We start from the raw sequence: 18,770 nt of genomic DNA, 5'->3' as shown, positions 1-18,770 counted from the left end.
TCTGCATTTATGTTCCTCTGCATTATCTGGCCCTCACCTCCTCCAATTCTTCCCCTGGCTCACTCACCTGCTACACCGACCACAGGTCCCTCTGCTTAAGTTGCTCCAGGGCGCTTTGCATGGTTCTCACTTCTTCAGAGCTCATTTTTTTTTTTTTTAAATCGTACTCTCAGGCCTGCCTCACCTGGACGTCCGACCTAACATAGCCACGCGTCCCATCACCACTGCCACTTCCTAATCCCTTACACTTCCTTTTGTTTCTTCTCAGCACTTCTTTCTCTAATATCGTATTTGCGTGCTCATCGTTCATTGTGTCTCTGTCCTACTCGCTACTATGTCAGGTACCATTAGCGCAGGAACTTGATGTGTGCCCCATTCTATCGCACCGCCTGGAAGCACAGAGACGTTTATTGTTTGTTGAATGAATGATGAATGCATGCTTGTCACAACACTAATTATTTTATTGATTTATTCATTTGTTTAGCATATCTCCCCCAGGTGAGTGTAAACTCCGTGAAGACTGGGATCGTGTCCATTTTGTTCACTGTTATATCCCCTAAGCTTTGAACAGAGCTATAACAGTGACAAGTGCAAAGCTATGTTAAAGCGAGGTGGGCGCAACTAAACCGACTTAAGGAGCTATGGGAGTACTCACAGATAAAACTGCACCTAAACAAGTACTGAAAAGGGGCGAAAACCAAGAGGACAGAGAAAGGTAGGAGTCCTGGCCGAGGCAATCTCGCGAGGTGTTGGGCAGCCAAGATGGCTTCCAGCACTTGCCGCCACACCTAATATGGCGACCAGGGAGCGTTCCTGGAGGAAATCACGCGAGAGTTGCATCACGGCTACAGTCCGTGAATTGAGCCGGGGGTGTGGAGCAGCCAAGATGGAGCCGGCAGCCGGCGGCCCCGGCCCACTGATCATGAACAACAAACAGCCCCAGCCGCCACCACCTCCGCCACCGGCAACCGCGCAGCCTCCACCCGGAGCCCCGCGGGCCGGCGGGGGCCTCCTGCCCGGGGGCAAAGCCCGGGAGTTCAACCGCAACCAGCGCAAAGACTCGGAGGTCAGGAGCTTCGGTGGGCGCGTATAGCACCGGGCGGGTGGCCGCGGGAGACCCGGGCTCGGGGCCGCTTTCGGGTTCCAGCTGGGCTTCCCGGAGGGTTGGAAAGGGCCCGGTGGGAGAGTTGTCATTTTACAGCGAAAGGAGCAGGAAGCAAGGCTGGCAGCCCCGGTGCCAGGGGCGTGAAGCCGGGGTCCCATCCCGAGCTCGCTGTTTGCCAGAACCTCCCGGGGCCGGCGACTCCTCGTTTGCTTCTCTGGGGCCGGGGCTGAGGGTGCGGCCTCCAGGCCCCAGCCCCTGGGGAAGCCGCTCCCGGCCCCAGTTCGGGGGTGAGGAGTCAGTGGTCTGCGTGCGCTCCAGGGGGCGGGCGGCTGCACTCCGACCCCTAATCATCTCTGTGGGCTTGTCCTGTGGGCTCCGCAGCGTGCGGTGGGCTGCGTGTGTGGGCAGGGAAGGGAGCTGGAAGCCGGACGGAGCTAATTATCGCTAATAGTACTACGCGCCCGGAGATTTTGAGAGTAGGGGGGAGTACCATTCCCTATTCAGTCTGACCTTAGCTATTTACAGGTCCAGGCCGTAGTTTGACAGTGCCTAGTGCGCCCGATGCCGAACTGTTAACGATCACAAATACACACTGTAATCAAGCAGTAGGGCTCAACATTCCCTTTCTTGCTAGTGGGCTGTTCCTCCGGTTGTCTGAAGCTGACTAGTCACCTCACCCCGAGTTAAAGAATTCCTCCCACTCCCTCCCGATGTAGTTTTCATGAATGAAGACACACACGTCGCAGCATTTTAGGGCTTCTTAATCAGTACGTTCCCAGAGTATTTACTGTGAGGTCTCCTTCACCAGCGATAACTCAGAGGCTGATCAGCAGTGAGGCGCTTATTAATGAGAGGGAATTCCTCCTTGTCCAGACGCAGTATACCAGGTCATACCAAAGGCTGATATGTGAAATCATTTCCTCTCAAGCTTTTGTATTTTGTTGGCAAGTGCAAAGCTGTGGTAAAACTGTCAAAATTTGGCAAGTCCAAAATAGAGGTACTCTGAGCTTAAGGTGAATTATTTGAAAAAGCAATGAAACTGACTTTTTAGGAGCCTTTGCCTGGTGGGGTGATGAAGGATTATGAAAGTGGTGGGGGTGAACCCGCCTTCATCAGGAGAGGAGTTACAGTTTAAAAACAGTTTAAAATTTTCCTAGGTAGCCTTGAAAGAGCAAATAAATACCCTTTGATGCCATTTAAATTTCTCCTTCTACCGTTTAATTTCCATATAGATACAACATGTGGAAGGCCAGCCAGTGAACACATTTAAGCTGAGAGATCTGTTTCAGTTTATTTTCTTAGAGATGCCGGTGCTGCACTCAGCTCTTTGGGGACTAGCTGGAATCAGTAGGCTAGGAGCTTGAGCAATGCTTGGGAGCCGTCTCTTGATGAGAGCCCCCTTTGCACTACATAATTCTGATTAGTCCTTAAAAACCTTCAAGATAGATTTTCGTCATCCCCATTCCATAAATGAACTGAACCTCAGTAACTTATGAAAGTATACACACTCTGTTGCCTCTGACAGTGTAGAGTTCTTCATGTTTTTCAGTGTCTGTGGGTTTGTTATGTCATTTTGTGGCTGGTCTTTGTCTTCCCAAGTAGCTTGTAATTAAGCCTGAGGACCTTACCTACTTCATCACCTCTTCTCTCTTCCCGGCACAAGGCTCTCAAGATGGTGTGTTCTCGGTGATCACCTATCCCCAGCAGTGAAAAGATTCTCTTTGTCACATTCTTTCCTGTGTGTGGGAGGGAGACCATTCTGTTAGGCTGCCGCCTTCTCTGTCAGTTCTCACTGAAATTTGAGAGAAGGGCAGGAAAGCTGAGAATGTCAGTACTCATATTGTCCTGAACTGTTGATGGCCTACTACTAGCCAGAAAGAAGTGAGGCTTCCGGCATCTCAGCACCATGTGGAACGGGTCATTCACTGCGCAGAATACATAGAAGCTCTGTGTTCATTTATCTAACAAGCGTTTATTTGACTATAAACTCTTCATTCATTCATTCAGGCGAGGTAGCATGCTGGGCATTGTGAAGTTACTGGTGAGCAGAGTGGACAAAGTTCTCCTTCTCAAGGAACTTGCAGTCTCATGGAGAGGCAGACAGGAAACACATACCCATGCTGGTACATAATGAGAAGTTGTGCTCTTAATGGAAAGTGGAAGGTGCTCTACAAGGGCTTAATAGGGAAACCTGAGCTAGCCCCGGAGACAAAAAGTGATAAAACCTCAGAAAGGGGAGGCAATGGTGTCTTGTAACACAGCGGCGTCTCTGGACGCGTATGTATTTCTTCCTCTGGAAAGCACTCACAGTGGTCTTTGGCATTACTGCCTGCTTTTCTCCGCAGGGCTATTCCGAGTCGCCAGATCTCGAGTTTGAATATGCTGACACAGACAAGTGGGCTGCAGAGCTCGCGGGTAAAGCACAGACCTTCTTACTATTTGGAGGTGTTTGTTTTCTGTATTGGTCTTTAATAAAATTAAGAGGCAATGTCATTTTGGAGTTCATTTTTTCCTTTGGTTAGCTAGTAATGATATATATACATATATAGCATTCGTATAAACATGTGTATATAAACATGTTAATTATGGGATTGAAGCTTTGTGTATCTCATACCTTTGGCTTTTCCTTTACTTTGGTGAAGCACCTCTGCTGTGTGGTCAGCTCAGTCGGCGGTGGCCCAGTCGCAGACAGTGACGCTCCTTGGCCATACGCTATCCGCGCGACAGTGGTCTCTCCTAGAGCAGTAGGTCATGCCTGCATCTGTGCACGTCTGCCGCTGCCACTCACGTGTCATGTGAGGCTAGCCTGAGCTGCTTCTCAGGCCTCCACAGTGCAGGTCCTAGTTAGGAGGTCATGGCCACTTGAGAGACACATGTCCATGGTGGCAGTCCACCTCGTGTGGCATGGTGGGATTGATGTGCACCGGACTGGAAATGCCTGGATTTATGTGTAACGGGCATTCTGATTATCTGCTGCAAGGGGAGTCAGCACTCTCTCCATTATGCACGTCGGAGCACTAAGATCCCCTTAGTAACTGGATAGTCCAGGAGTCACTGTGACTCGGGGACAGAGTGGGGCCTAGAGGCAAATGCCTTATATTCTCTGCTGCGTACGAGACCTGCTATGGCACGTGGACATGGAGCTGATGAGCCTTTGTTCTTGATAGAGCTTTACAGCTACACAGAAGGGCCAGAATTCCTGATGAATCGAAAATGCTTTGAGGAGGACTTCCGGATCCACGGTGAGATGATTCTCCGCACTTCTTGGTTCCTTTGACCCTGTGCCATGACAGCTGCAGGGCTTCTCTTGGTCACCCGAGTGCCTTGAGTCGTCCTGGCCTGGCCTGAGAAACCTGCCGAACCATGACTGCTCCAGGCCGCATGTGACCTTTAGGGGGGGCTTGCTGGTGCTCTGGTGGTGGCTTTTCAGAGTGTGAGTACTGGGGGGAAAAGCTTTCTGTGATTAAAATTGCACCAAAAATAGCAGTGTTTCAGTCTGGAAATTCGTAGAGCAGCAGCGTGACCTAGAGAGTAACTTTTCTTTCTGAGTTTTCTGGTCTTGTGGCAGTCTTGAATTTGGTGAGTTAACATTGTGTTCATTCCATTGTGAGGATTTTTCTGGGCTCAGGTGTAACTGGTCTCTTGCCCTGCAGTAACAGATAAGAAATGGACCGAGCTGGATACCAACCAGCACCGTACCCATGCCATGAGGCTCCTGGATGGCCTGGAAGTCACTGCCAGGGAGAAAAGACTCAAGGTGGCTCGAGCAATTCTCTACGTCGCCCAAGGTATTGAGCCGGCCCCCAGGCCCTCTGACGCCACCGTCGGTGACGTTGTCCAGCCCGATAGCGGGAGGGACTCCGTGAGCTGTGCCCTGTGTTTGCAGGCACCTTTGGAGAGTGCAGCTCGGAGGCAGACGTGCAGTCCTGGATGCGCTACAACATCTTTCTGCTCCTGGAGGTGGGCACGTTCAATGCGTTGGTGGAGCTTCTGAACATGGAGATAGAGTGAGTTGTTCTGAGGAGCTGGAGTAGGGAAGGGGAGGCAGGGGGTGAGGCCACAGAGCTGGCAGAACTCAGTGGTTTTGAGAAGGGTGAATGGGCCAACTGGGGCTGACGGTGTGGTCCCAGGCTCTATTCTGACCACTCAGGTTGAACTGTGGCCTCTCGGGCGGTCGAAGCACTCATCATAGCGTTTCAGTCCCCCCACTGGGCGGCCCTTGTTAGGGCAACTCCTCATCTTCCTTCCTGGGGGAAGGCCTGACTCCCAAATCTCTCCTGCAGCAACAGTGCAGCGTGCAGCAGCGCGGTGAGGAAGCCGGCCATCTCCCTGGCCGACAGCACAGACCTGAGGTGAGGCAGGCAGCAAGCCTGGGCTTCCTGAGAATGAGATCAGAGCCGGGAGCGGGAGGGCGTCTTCGGGGGCCCTCGCTGTGTGTGCGCGCCTTCTGCGCATGCCGATCTCCATCTGCCCTGAGTCGGCCCCGCAGGGGGCTCTCCCTCGGTGGGGCTCCGGGCTGAGACCCCACCCACAGGAAATCTAGGGTGAGCCACTTGATAGAGCCACAGTGACATGTGGCCTCCTGCCCACACTGCTGCTGGCGATACTTTGTGCTTGGGGAAACACAGGACGTGGCTCCTTGGCTCCACCTTCGGGTGCACAGCTTGACCCCTATCTCCTTCATGATATTCTGTGGCCTCACAGGAAGTAATAGCAACTGCTGAACAGTGAGATCCCATTTTTGTGAGGCTTAGCATCTGTCTCTGTGAGTTTGGGAGTTTTCAGACCGGGCGTTCGTGGCGTTCCCCACTGCGGTCGGGTCCCTGGGCGCTGCCTGCTGGCTCCCGATTTTCGCTCCATTACGGTGGCACTTGCTTGTTCTTGCTTTGACCCTGCACTGCTTCATCTGATCCGGAACCTGCTTCCGCAGCTCACTCCCACCTCTGAGCTCCTCTTGCTCCAGGAAGCTTAGGGCCAGAAATGCTTTGGGCCATTCTTGTTCATATTAATCCATTCAACCATTGATGAAGCACCTGCTTTGATAAGCACTTAGCTCGATGCTGGAATGCAAAGCAGAGTAAGATCTGGTCATGCCCTTAATAGCAGAGGACAAGAAAGGGCACCCCACGGGGCGCTCTGTGGGACTTTTAGTTTTCTCTGCGTCACAGCCCTCTGCCACCGACTAGCCTTTGTGCACGTGCTTTCCTCCTGTTAGCTGGACTGTGGAGAAGCCAGGACACTCCCTTGCTTCCCCATTCTGCACCATTATGAGTTGGCTTTTGTTCCCAGGGTCCTGCTTAACATCATGTACCTGATTGTGGAGACTGTTCACCAGGAGTGTGAGGGCGATAAGGCTGAGTGGAGGACCATGCGACAGACCTTCAGGGCTGAGCTGGGTAGGGCCCTGCAGATCCTGGGGTTTTGAGGCCCTGCCTGGGAGCTGAGGCTCCTGGCCTTGGGGAGGGACTTGTTCCTGCTGGTCCTGATCCCTTTGTGTTACCTCTAGGTTCCCCCCTGTACAACAACGAACCATTTGCCATCATGCTGTTTGGGATGGTGACCAAATTTTGCAGCGGCCATGCCCCTCACTTCCCCATGAAGAAAGTTCTCTTGCTGCTCTGGAAGACAGTGTTGGTGAGCACCTCCTTGAAGGGGAACTCAGCTGCTAGGGATCAGGGCAGGAGAGAGACTTTGCACTGCATATCCTTTTAAATGTTGAATTATGTGAAAAACTATATATAATTTAATATATAACTAACCTATAAACTTTGGTTTAAAACAAAACAAAACAGCAGTTTTGCCTCACTATAGCCAAAGAGGACTTGGCCCTTGGGTCAGAATAGACTGTTGGCTCCCGACTCCTGCAAGCTGCTTCTCTAGTCATAAAACGCCTTCTCCCCAGACAGGCTGCTTCCGAACCTGGAGTATATGAAGTCACTGGAGGCAGAAGTAGAGCTGGTGTAATTGGGTCCCCTCAGTCAGAGGTCACTTGAAGGAAGCAAGAGCGAGCCTTGTGCTAGTGCCGTCTCCCCCGGGGAGGGTGTAGAGCCTGTTTCTGGCTGGGGAAGGATTGGCTAGCACCCTTGGCTCGGGGGCCATTGTCAGTAGCGAAGCCCAGCGCCCTTCCCACTTGGAGGAGTGACCTCAGCAGAGAGTGGAGCTGTAGGCGGGATTCCTTGTCCCCTCGGGGCTCACGTCCTCCTTGCAGAGCAGGCCAACTCTGCGGAGCCAGGCTCAGTGAGTTTGGCCCCTCTTTAGAGTGGTGTGCACATTTTATTTTGGTCAGACATCCTCTTGGTTCCTCACAAAGCCTCACTGAAGCCAGAGATAAAAGCTGAATACCACTGGGGTTTTGGCTTCTAGGGGCATGTTGAGAGGAAGCTTTTTTTTTTTTGGAGTATCTAAAAGTGTATCCCCAATTTGAAAGACTGGCATGTACAGCTTTTGGAGCATGTGAGTCTCACAGACTTGTCTAGGAACCTGAAGGGGTAGGCTCTTCAGTCTGCCTTCTCGACCAAGAGTATATCATACATACAGAGTTAAGCATGTCCACTAGCTCAGTCAGCCTGCATGTCTCCTTCCCTTGGTCTGTTTTCTCTGCTCTCACGTTGGCGTCACTGGATCCTCATGTGATCAATCCCTTGTTCAGAGATTGGTGCGGGTTGTGGTGTCACACAGGGCTCGGCGACCCACTCGTGGAGGTGTTGAGCCCGGCCCCGTCCCTTGTCCACGATGCAGTGCACACTGGGTGGCTTTGAGGAGCTACAGAGCATGAAGGCTGAGAAGCGCACCATCCTGGGCCTCCCCCCGCTGCCTGAGGACAGCATCAAGGTGATCCGCAACATGAGGGCTGCCTCTCCGCCGGCATCTGCCTCGGACCTGATTGAGCAGCAGCAGAAGCGGGGCCGTCGGGAGCATAAGGTGAGGGTGACGGATGTCCCCTGTGAGTCCCGAGGGTCTCAAGGTGCACGGCACATGGCAGCATGATCCCTGGGTGAGCAGGGTTGTTGGAAATCATCTCTGACCAGCTAGTCCAAATGAAGGCCTCTGGGCCAGGGACACTGTGTCTCTAGCCCAGGGTCCAGCTTATCGTGGGTACTCACAACATGGCACTTTTGAGGCACTGGGGCAAGAAAGGCTTTGTCTTTTGGGCCCAGCCTTGACTTCCTCTCAGGTTTTTCCCCTGCCCTTGGCTCTGCCTACCACCTTTCTGTGTTACAGCCTCTCTAGCCTCCTTGCCCTTTATGGTTGCTCGGTTGGCGCTTGTCTGATTTCCCTTACCCATTTTCAGGCGCTGATAAAACAGGACAACTTGGATGCCTTCAACGAGCGGGATCCCTACAAAGCTGATGACTCTCGAGAAGAGGAAGAGGAGAATGATGATGACAACAGTCTGGAGGGGGAGACATTCCCCCTTGAGCGGGATGAAGTGATGCCTCCCCCATTACAGCACCCTCAGACTGACAGGCTCACCTGCCCCAAAGGGCTTCCGTGGGCTCCCAAGGTCAGGTGAGGCTCAGACTCCTGGCACGCTTCTGGCTCCTGAAACCAGAGGCCTCCCACCCCCAGGCCTGGCACCTGGTCTGAGTCACCACAGGAGGTTCTCTGTGGGGCCAGGCTGACTTTGGCTCTGGGATGGAGCTCTCTTAAAGTACCCTCTGTTGGCCCAGAGGTCTCAGGGTGCTGGACTTGCTCAGAGAGACCCATGTATGGCTCTTGAGTCAGTAATAATGAGTTAACTCTTGGTTAGCTGTACTATCATGAAGGGGGAATAGGGAAAAATGAAAACCAGGACATTTAACTGAACCCATCTCCACTCATGGTGGAGTTGTATGTGGTTTTTAACAGAAAAATTAAAGATTAAGGAAGAGTTTTTAGAATCATAATTAAGTTGTTTGAGATATGTGTGCATGAATCAATGGGTGGGAAGGTACCTGGATATATAGAAATGATATCTGTTTGAAAAGGCACCAATTAGGGGAGCCTGGGTGGCTCAGCCGGTTAAGGGTCTGCCTTCGGCTCAGGTCATGATCTCAGGGTCCTGGATCGAGTCCTGCATCAGGCTCCCTGCTCAGCGGGAAGCCTGCTTCTCTCTCTCCCTCTGCCCCTCCCTCTGCTCGTGCTCTCTCGCTTCCTCTCTCTCTCAGATGGATAAATAAAATCTTTAAAAAAAAAAAAAAAAGGCACCAACTTAAGAAACAGGTGGACACGTGAAAGGATACAGAAGTCAGTTTCTCGATCTGAAACCCCAGTTTTCAGTGATCTGTGACGGCAGTACAGAACTAGTCCTCATGCAGGGTGTGCCAGTTGTTGAAAACGGACCCAGGACACACATGAAAATATCTGTAGTTGATAGGTCTAATTGTTGTAGTAACTTTAAATATTTGAGAAATTCTTTTGAAAACAGACTTGTTAGCTGAATAAAGTATGCTTTTCAGTTTGAGGTAGCACCTTAATTTTACAGGTAAACTAGTTACACATAGTTTCAGGTTATTGATCCAACAATATTATAAAGGATGTTAAAATAGTCTGAAGATTTTAGTTCATTTGTTCATTTTTTCTGTTTATCTTTCCTTTTTTTTTTTTTTTAACCTAAAAAGAAAAACAATGGTGGGAGACCTTTTTTTTGGCCTCACAGTTTCTGGGCATTCTATGTTTTATTGACCATGACACCTTGAAATAACATTTAATAAAAACCTCGTTCTTTCTCTTTGACAGAGAGAAAGACATTGAGATGTTCCTGGAGTCCAGCCGCAGCAAGTTTATAGGTTACACTCTAGGCAGGTGAGTGTGATCTGACATCCTTTTGAAGAAAGGTAATGGGAGTTCATTCTCCTGGCCTTTGGTGTTTAGGGATTGAGGCGAATTGCTGTCTAGGCTTAACACAGGGTTTTCTTTATTCTCCAGTGACACGAACACAGTGGTGGGGCTGCCCAGGCCAATCCACGAAAGCATCAAGACTCTGAAACAGGTAGGTGGCTTTGGATGAGCTTTTGACCTACTTTGGTCCCAAGTGAGTAAAGTGAGAGCAGTCTGTTGGGAGAAACCTTTTGAAGACTGTTGTCTGCCTGCAGGAACCTGGGGTGGAGGCATAGGTGGACCATGGCGATACCCTTTAATACAGCTCTTTGTAAGTTCTATTTATTTTAGCTGAGTTTTTGTTGGGGACTTAACTGAGAGTTTATTAAAGATAGTACTTGATAGGTGGAGTTTTAAAGGGCCTGATAAATAACTCTCCCTTTTCCAAGTCCAAGTTCTAAGACAGTTGAGATAGAGGAGTAGGCAGATGGTAATCAAATCAGCTTTATTGCTGATAGAGTGACTGGACAATGAGGCATAAGAACACAGCAATGATATGCACCCTAATGCTTTACTTCCAGAATTAGGTGGACTCATCTACCCAGGGTCAGGCAGTGCTGGAACCCTGCTAAGCCTGGTTGAGGAGCAGAAAAGAACATAGGCTTTTCTTTTTTCTAAAGCGAAAAGAGAAGGTGGTTGGGCTCAGAAAGTCCTGTTCCTCCCCGATACTCACTAGTCGGCGAAGGGAGGAGTGGGTGTGTGGAAAGGGGCAGGGGAGAGTGGAGGTTTTTTACACGTGCATATCCCTCCATGTGGGAGGAAACATCAAGAGTGGGGAAGAGGTGTCTCCCCTGACAAGATGTCAGAAGTGGAAATTTTGATATGTTTTTGAAATCTATTTTTGAGATTTGTAGTATAAGTGAGTTAGGTGGGCCCTGTGCTGCTAGGCATTTCTGAATCCTTGACCCTCCCTCTAATAGTTTTCCCGTCTCTATGGTTATCTGAAAAGACCCTTTCCTTTGTTTTTTTTTTCTAATCTATCGTGTGCTTTTTAGACTGGGTTTAAGAAATATATGCCCACTGGGGCACTGGGGTGGCTCAGTTGGTTAAGTGTCTGCCTCGGGCTTAGGTCATGATCCCAGGGTCCTGGGATCGGGTTGTGCGTTGTGTTCCCTGCTCAGTGGGGAGTCTGCTCCCTCTCCCTCTGCCCCCTCCCCCGCGCCCCTGGCTCATGCTCACTTTATCTCAAGTGAATGAATAAAATCTTTAGAAAAAATTAAAAAAGAAAAAAAAAGAAATATGTGCCCACTTAGAAAAATATTTCAGGATTTAAGTTAGGGATCTTTGTGGTGACTTAGCCCTCTTTGAGGAGATTGTGTCTGAAGAAAATCAAGTGGGGTCTTTGCCAGGGTGTGGGGCTTCGGCCAGAGAATGAGAGGTGTTTCTCTGCTCTCTCTCCAGCACAAGTACACGTCGATTGCAGAGGTCCAGGCACAGATGGAGGAGGAGTACCTTCGCTCTCCTCTCTCGGGGGTGAGTCTGAGGCCTTCTCTAGCCACCGGACCCCCAGCCGTTCCCAGGCACTGCGCTGGGCCCAGACCGCAAAGCTGCCCCAGGCCCTGCCCTCAAAGCTCCCAGTCCCGCTCCCACTGCAGGGGTGGCGTGTGTCTGTGTGGGGGTCCAGAGCGCAGACTCTGAGCCTATCACCTGCCCCTGACTCCCGGCTCCACCACTCAGTAGGTGGCCACTTAGGCAAGTTACTGGCTCTCGCTGTGCTTTAGTTTTCTCACCTGTAGAATGGGAATAATAATAGTACCTTCTTCACAGAGTTGTAGTATGGATTAACTGAGTTACTACAGGTCAAGTGCCTCACACGTTGTATTATTCAAGGTTTGCTGTCGTTATTTACATCGGTACTTACAGATGCTCCTCTAGCCACCTAGCGAGCTGGCTCAGGAGACCAGTCGGGACAGGGGTTTGTATTTGTACCTATTGTGTTGAAAGGGAGAAGAGGAAGTCGAGCAAGTACCTGCAGAAACCCTCTACCAAGGCTTGCTTCCCAGCCTACCTCAGTACATGGTGAGTGCTCCTGCTTTTGGGGTGTTGCCTCCTCCTCAGGAGTACTCTGGGTCTGGGACCGTTCCCAGTACACTGGCCTTGAGAGCACGCCCTGCCAGTGTCCTTCAGCCCCTCCTGCCACCCACCTGAGCTCCTCCGGAAGGTCTGCCTCTCAGGGCTCAGCTCTGCTTCTCCCCAGATCGCACTGCTGAAGATCCTGCTGGCCGCAGCCCCCACCTCAAAGGCCAAAACGGACTCAATCAACATCCTAGCAGATGTCCTGCCTGAGGAGATGCCGTGAGTAGTGTCCCCGTGAATGGAGCAGGTCAGAGGCCGCAGGGTAGAGGGGAAAGGGAAGTGTTTTCCTCTCGGTCCCAGTCTTGCTAGGTTGTTTCTCTCTTTGGCTCAGTTTCTCTGTAGGTTAAGTTTAGGGTATTCCTGGCTCAGAAGAAAGGAACTGTATCAGATTAAATGTTTAGTTTTACCGGTTGGGGAAGTGGCTTAGTGTGGTGGGCCTGGATTCTGGTATGGATTCTGCCGCTGAGTGAACTTGGGAAAAGTCTGCCACTGAGTGAACCTGGGGAAAAGTCGTTTCCTCCTCTGTAAAATGAATCAGGTGGTGTTAGACATTTCCCGAAACCTTCCCTCGAAAGCTGTGTGATCAGGACATCCAGGAGGTGTAGGTTTAACTTCTGGACACTTTACCAGCCAACAGCTGAACCTGAGCTGGGTGTGGATTCTTTCCTCTTCACTGGTGATTTGGCATGCAGAATATTTTTGGGTATCTCAGGGCGCTAGTGAAATCCTTAGGGGTTGTTTTTCCCTGTGGCACTGACCTTGCTTTGATATGAGAGTACAGACGGAGCTCATTTTCTGCTTTGAGAAGGACCTGGGCCTTGATCTGACCTCCCGCCTGCCTGCCAGTACCACCCGGGTCTGAGTCTGGCAGTGATAGCCAGGTGAGGGAGGAGGCAGGGATTGGCTAATACCAAAGGGAGTGTCCGAGAACACTAGGCCATCATGATGATCCTTGGAAGAAGGGTTCCCAAGTCAAATACTAAATTTCCTCTTACAGAGATTTACAGTGAGAAGCCCTGAATTAAGAAACCGATTTAACTCAGTGCTTTTTCAATTTATCTGACTTCCAAAGCCCTTTTTTCTCCATAGTATGAAACGTCTCAATGTACTGGTATTCCACAGAATACACTTTGAGGGACCCAAGTTCATATGGTAGCAAAAGCTTAGGAAGAACTTGAAAAGGAGAAGTTCATTTTGTGAGAGATCAGGGAAGCAGGCTAAGAATGTGTTAGGGGCCTCACAAGAAATACATTGTGCTGAGCTGGATTGCCTGCGAGGCGGGCGGAAGGAGCCCCAGGCCTGATCTCTGAGATGTCCGTGGGGGTGGGGGGTGAAGCGGGGCCCTCTGCCCAGGGAAGGCTCAGGAATCCCATCTCTCCTGTGAGCACCAGGAACGGCTGTGCTGTACACACTGGTGGCTCACCCGGGGAATTGTGTTTCCAGCACCACAGTGTTGCAGAGCATGAAGCTGGGGGTGGATGTGAACCGCCACAAAGAGGTCATTGTTAAGGCCATCTCTGCTGTCCTGCTGTTGCTGCTCAAGCATTTTAAGTTGAACCACGTCTACCAGGTACCTGCAGGGCCTTCCTTCCCGTTCACTGGGCCAGGGCCTTAGACAGTGAAGAACCGAGGCCTTGACCTTCAAACCCCCTTGAGCTCTGCATGAATGTTTTAAGACACAGTCCTCTGACCAAGCCCTTTTATCATTGGAGGAAAGAGGGTGAGGTCCTAAAGGGCATGCTTATTCTTTTCTGTTTGTTCCAGTTTGAATACATGGCCCAGCACCTGGTGTTTGCCAACTGCATCCCTTTGATCCTAAAGTTCTTCAATCAAAACATCATGTCTTACATCACCGCCAAGAACAGGTGATAAGGATGAGGGAGCAGGAAGGGGTGGGTATGGCCAGATGGCAGGGCTCCTGGCTGGCCTCTCCTGAGCCCGTTCAGCCCCTACAAGCCAGCGCTCTGCCAGGCCTCAGGACACAGAGAGGAACGAGACACGGTCCCTGCTGTGGAGAATGCCAGTGTGTCGAGTCTGAGTGTAGCCACTCTAGTGACACAGGTGACTCAGTCTGTGCCCACGTGGGAGGGTTCTCATCCAGGGCTCCAGTACTGGCCTCACCGTTTGGTGGTGTTCTGAGGAGACTGGCCAGGCCTCCTGCTCTCTGAGGGCCTCCGCCATGTGCACTGTAAGGCCCTATCTGCTCTTACCCCTGCCCCCCTCGCCTGGGCCCGCTGTGTTTGATGGTGCACCGCAGCGTGAGCTCTCGGCCAGACACTGTCCCCACTAGGGGCTTGGCGTACATTAATTGCCTTGAGAAATCTTCCCCCTGGCCCCAGGCTCGTTGCTGTGGGGAAGGCAGGGTTTCCGGACCTTACAAGATGGCGGGATGGTCTCTGGCCATAGAGGGACCCTACAAGTTCTCTGGTAGCAGGGATTTCATCTCCTGTAGCTGGGGGGGCGAGGGGGGTGCACACAAGGCAGAGTCCTGCTTCCACTCCCAAGTGAGGGAGGAAGGCCGGGAGCCAGCCCTGTCGCAGCTGTTTCACCAGCCCGCAGCCTTTGCTCAGGGTGGGCGCCCAGCTTCTCTTGCTCTCCGCAGCATTTCTGTCCTGGATTACCCCCACTGCGTGGTGCACGAGCTGCCGGAGCTGACCGCTGAGAGTCTGGTGAGTGGCTGTATGCTTCCCCGGCCACTCCTTTGGCTGAGGGGTGGTGGTGGACGGCCTGCCTCCCCTGACACAGGGATAGAGGTGTTCACATGGGAGGTCACTGTTGAGGACTGGCTTTTAAAGCACCGAAATGGCATAGAAGGGCCAGAGGAGGGAGCTTGCCGAGGGGAAAGATGTGGATATAGGGAGTGGTTCATCAGGAGCGTGGTCTTCAGGGGCTGGTGACCCAGGGCTCACCTGGTCGGGTGGCTTTGCTCTCCCACACTGGATCTCCGTGGGGCACAGCTCTGAGGGAGCTGGGTGCGGATGCCCCAGCTGTGGGGGCTAAGGGCACAGTCCCCAAAATCATGCTCCACGTTTCCTGCAGAAAAATTCTAGGGAGCTCCCTTTCCCCTGCCAAGCTCTGGGATGGAAGTCCTCCTGGGCTGAGGAGCGGAAGGCCCGGCAGTTCCGAGAGAGGCGTGTGGGCCGTGGACACTGCTGAGCACGCTGCAGCCGTGAGGGTTATAACTGTTCCCGGGTTCTCCCTGCAGGAGGCAGGTGACAATAACCAGTTCTGCTGGAGGAACCTCTTTTCCTGTATCAATTTGCTTCGGATCTTGAACAAGCTGACAAAATGGAAGCATTCGAGGACCATGGTGAGCTAGTGCAGTCAGCGGGCACACAACTTGGAAGTCGAGACAGAGGGCCACACCCCGTGTCCCCTCCCAGGGTGTCCCCAGGACAGGCTTGCTGCTGCCCCTACCCCCTTCTCACCCGACTCACTGTTGCCACGTCCTTGCATTTAACGGCTCATTCCTGGTTCCTCGCTGAGTTGAACTGGAAGCTAGAAGAGGCTCAGTCATGCCTTGAAGCCACTGGACACTTACAGAAGGGATTTTTCTGTATCCTCTTAATATCCAGTGGTAACACAAGCAGGATTCTGGGAGTCTCCCTTAACCCTGAGTCTGAGGATGCCTTTGGGGTGGGGAGGTCCGTGGATCCTCGGAAATTTTACATACATGCGCATAGGAACGTTCCCGGTGAGCGAGTTCACGGCTTCCCTCAGATTTCACGATGACCCACGATTTTAGTGGTGGGAGTCCACGTCCCGGGAAGCCCCTCAGTCTGGGGCCATGGAGATGGTTGGTTCCCCTGCCTGTAACCCCAGAAGGGGTAAGCAGCAAGGTGGTCGTGCAGGTGTTGATCTCCGCCCTCGATCCGGCCCTCTCGTGGCCCTTCCAGATGCTGGTGGTGTTCAAGTCGGCCCCCATCCTGAAGCGGGCCCTGAAGGTGAAGCAGGCCATGATGCAGCTGTACGTGCTGAAGCTGCTCAAGGTGCAGACCAAGTACCTGGGACGGCAGTGGCGGAAGAGCAACATGAAGACCATGTCTGCCATCTACCAGAAGGTGCGGCATCGGCTGAACGACGACTGGGCATATGGCAATGGTAAGGCTCTGGCGCGAAGCTGAGGGGGGCGCCTTTCTCTCCGAGGAACCCACGGAGTCCAGTTCCTGCTTCTCTAGCATCCGGATAGGAGCTCCAAGAACGACTTTGAGAAACTGCCTGGGATTGGCGCACGTGATCACCCCCCATTCCTCTGTCCCCTGGAAGGTGTTCCTTTTCCAGAAACTGTCACAAGACAGTTGCCCATCTTTTCTCTCCCTACTGCCACTGCCTCGGTTCTGATCACTGAAATTCTCACAGACCCTGATGGCTTCCTTGGCCCCCTTTTCTTCCCCTCTGTCAGTGCCTCAAACTGAGCCCCAGTGATCTTTTTAAAAAATTTTAATTTATTAAAAAATTTTTTTTTTTAAGATTTTATTTATTTGTCAGAGAGCACAAGCTGGGGGAGCGGCAGGCAGAGCAGGGGGAGAGGGAGAAGCAGGCTCCCTGCTGAGCAAGGAGCCCGATGTGGGACTCGATCCCAGGACCCTGGGATCATGACCCGGGCCGAAGGCACTTAACCGACTGAGCCACCCAGGTGTCCCCGCAGTGATCTTTTTGAAAAGCAGATCCTGTGGTGCTAACTCCCTGAGGAAAATCCTTCATTAGCTTCTGATTTCCCTTAGAATTTGAGCCAAACTCTTAAGCAAGGCATGTGAGGCTGGCCCAGTGTCCCTTCCCCTCCTGCGTAATCCGATACAGCTTCTCTTCAGCTCAGCCTCCATCACACGCAGGGATCTTGGCCCATTAGCCGCGTTGTCCCCCATGTTTCTTGCTCCTGGCAGGGCGCCTCCCTCGTACCTGTGACTGTTTGGTATCCGCGTGTGTTCTTCCCGTCTGGGCGGCTGCCTCGGCCTCCAGGCAAAGTGGGCTCTTCCTGGGCTTTCCCGAACACGCTGCCACGCCATTCTGGTTTTTTGCCTGCGGCCGCACGGCCAAATAACCACATCAGCACCCCAGTGCCCTGTGAATTTGTGTGGAGCCGGAGTGGCCAGGGCACTGAGAGAATGAGCAAATGAGGGGCTCTGCGGCTTCCTGCCATCCATCCCAGAGAGCCAGGGAGAATGTGACTTCAGAGAAGCGTGTCATTCCTGTGGCTCTCCCTGGCTGGGTCCCCCCCCCTGCAAACTGCAGTGTGGCCTCTTTCTCTGTGGATCTGGCCTCTCTCTTTTCACCTGATTTTCCTTTGTATCGAAGTAAAAAGTCCTGTCAGTCTTCCTGAGGATGGGGATTGGAGGTCTCCTGCTTGGGGCTGACAGCATTTTGAGCCAGGGTCAGCCTGGCCCTGAGCTTCGGTGAACCCAGAGGGGAGCTGCCATGAGGGCTCGGCTCCTAAACATGTCTTCCCGCTTTGTCCCAGATCTTGATGCCCGGCCTTGGGACTTCCAGGCAGAGGAATGTGCCCTCCGTGCCAATATCGAACGCTTCAACGCCCGGCGGTACGACCGGGCCCACAGCAACCCAGACTTCCTGCCTGTGGACAACTGCCTGCAAAGTGTCCTGGGCCAGCGGGTGGACCTCCCTGAGGACTTCCAGATGAACTATGACCTCTGGTTAGAAAGGGAGGTCTTCTCCAAGCCCATTTCTTGGGAGGAGCTGCTGCAGTGAGGCTTCTGGGCAGGGGACTGACAAGGAAAGAAGGGCTGACCTGGAGGTGCCCCAGGGGCTGTCCTGGTCCGTGGCTGCAGTGCTCCCACCTCCCTCCAGGTGGCAGCACAGCCCCACCGTGCCCTCCCTAGGCCGAGCTGGGCTGCCGGAGGGGAGGCCAGATTAGGCCCCTCGTTGATTCCCAGCGTTCTGCTCCGAGTGCAGTCTGCTCTCTGCTTGGGGTCCTCTCTTCCTTCACTCCTCCCCACCCTCTTCTCTTGGACATGGTTGGTTGCAGCTCATTTCTCATTCAGGCCAAGGCTGGGAAAAGCTGGGGTGGGCTGGGAAGCTCTTGCATCTGAATTGCAGGGGTCGTGCTGACTCTTCCCAAGACACACAAATCCTTGGCATGTCAGCCTGCCAAGGAGGAGGGTCAGGGCCAGAAAGTCGGAATCTTTGGTTTTGCTTTGAAGGTTTCTGATGTCATTCCAGCCTCCTGCTAAGTTTCATCCAGAAGCAATTGCAGAGGCTCCTACAGCTGCCTCAGTGCTTTGATTTTGGGCAGGGTTAGGGGGTAGGAAGAGAAGCTTCCCTTAACCAGAGGTGCCATTTTTCCTCTTGGTTTGCGAGGGTCTGTAAATACCTATATATAAATCTCTGTGTATTCTCTTGTGTCATGTTGGGGTTTTTAACGTGTTTGTGTATTCTGTTTACATTAAAAGGAAGCAAAACCAATCCCCATTGCCGTGTCTGCAGGAAATACGGCCCCTGAATATCTCCTCAGGTCTAGAAAGTGGCTTTTCCTGCCAGCATTGATGGGTCACCCACTTGTTCCCTGCCAGGCTGCCTGCCTTTTCCACCTGAGGGGGAGAAATGGGGAGTTGGCACTTATCCAGAGTGTTTTTTCCCCACATCAATCTGGAATCACTTCAGCCCAGCTCCAGGGCTCCGGGCTGCTGGGGTGACAAGTTGTCCTGTACCCTTGGGTTTGATGTAATTGCAGTAGAAGCCCCAGGCATCTCTGGATCACACTCCGGAGTTGGCC

General features: G+C 52.3%; 1 protein-coding gene across 1 annotated transcript; it reads left to right on the top strand.

The window, feature by feature from the left end:
- Positions 1–844: 844 nt before the first annotated feature.
- On the top strand, positions 845–18,460 carry STRIP1 (striatin interacting protein 1). Its single transcript, XM_036076428.1, has 21 exons — positions 845–1,066; positions 3,451–3,520; positions 4,273–4,347; positions 4,759–4,893; positions 4,992–5,112; positions 5,389–5,457; positions 6,395–6,501; positions 6,612–6,739; positions 7,844–8,026; positions 8,397–8,614; positions 9,824–9,889; positions 10,013–10,076; positions 11,366–11,437; positions 11,909–11,983; positions 12,162–12,259; positions 13,484–13,610; positions 13,805–13,905; positions 14,643–14,709; positions 15,246–15,350; positions 15,937–16,141; positions 17,499–18,460. The coding sequence occupies exons 1-21, from the start codon at positions 887–889 to the stop codon at positions 17,744–17,746; spliced, it is 2,514 nt and encodes an 837-aa protein (XP_035932321.1). The 5' UTR covers positions 845–886; the 3' UTR covers positions 17,747–18,460.
- The last annotated feature ends 310 nt before the right edge of the window (positions 18,461–18,770 follow it).

Source organism: Halichoerus grypus, chromosome 5 (assembly GCF_964656455.1).
Source record: "Halichoerus grypus chromosome 5, mHalGry1.hap1.1, whole genome shotgun sequence".
In the NCBI taxonomy this organism is placed as follows: Eukaryota; Metazoa; Chordata; class Mammalia; order Carnivora; family Phocidae; genus Halichoerus; species Halichoerus grypus.
The sequence above is the reverse complement of the archived record's forward strand: the minus strand, read 5'-3'. Positions and strand labels throughout refer to the sequence as shown.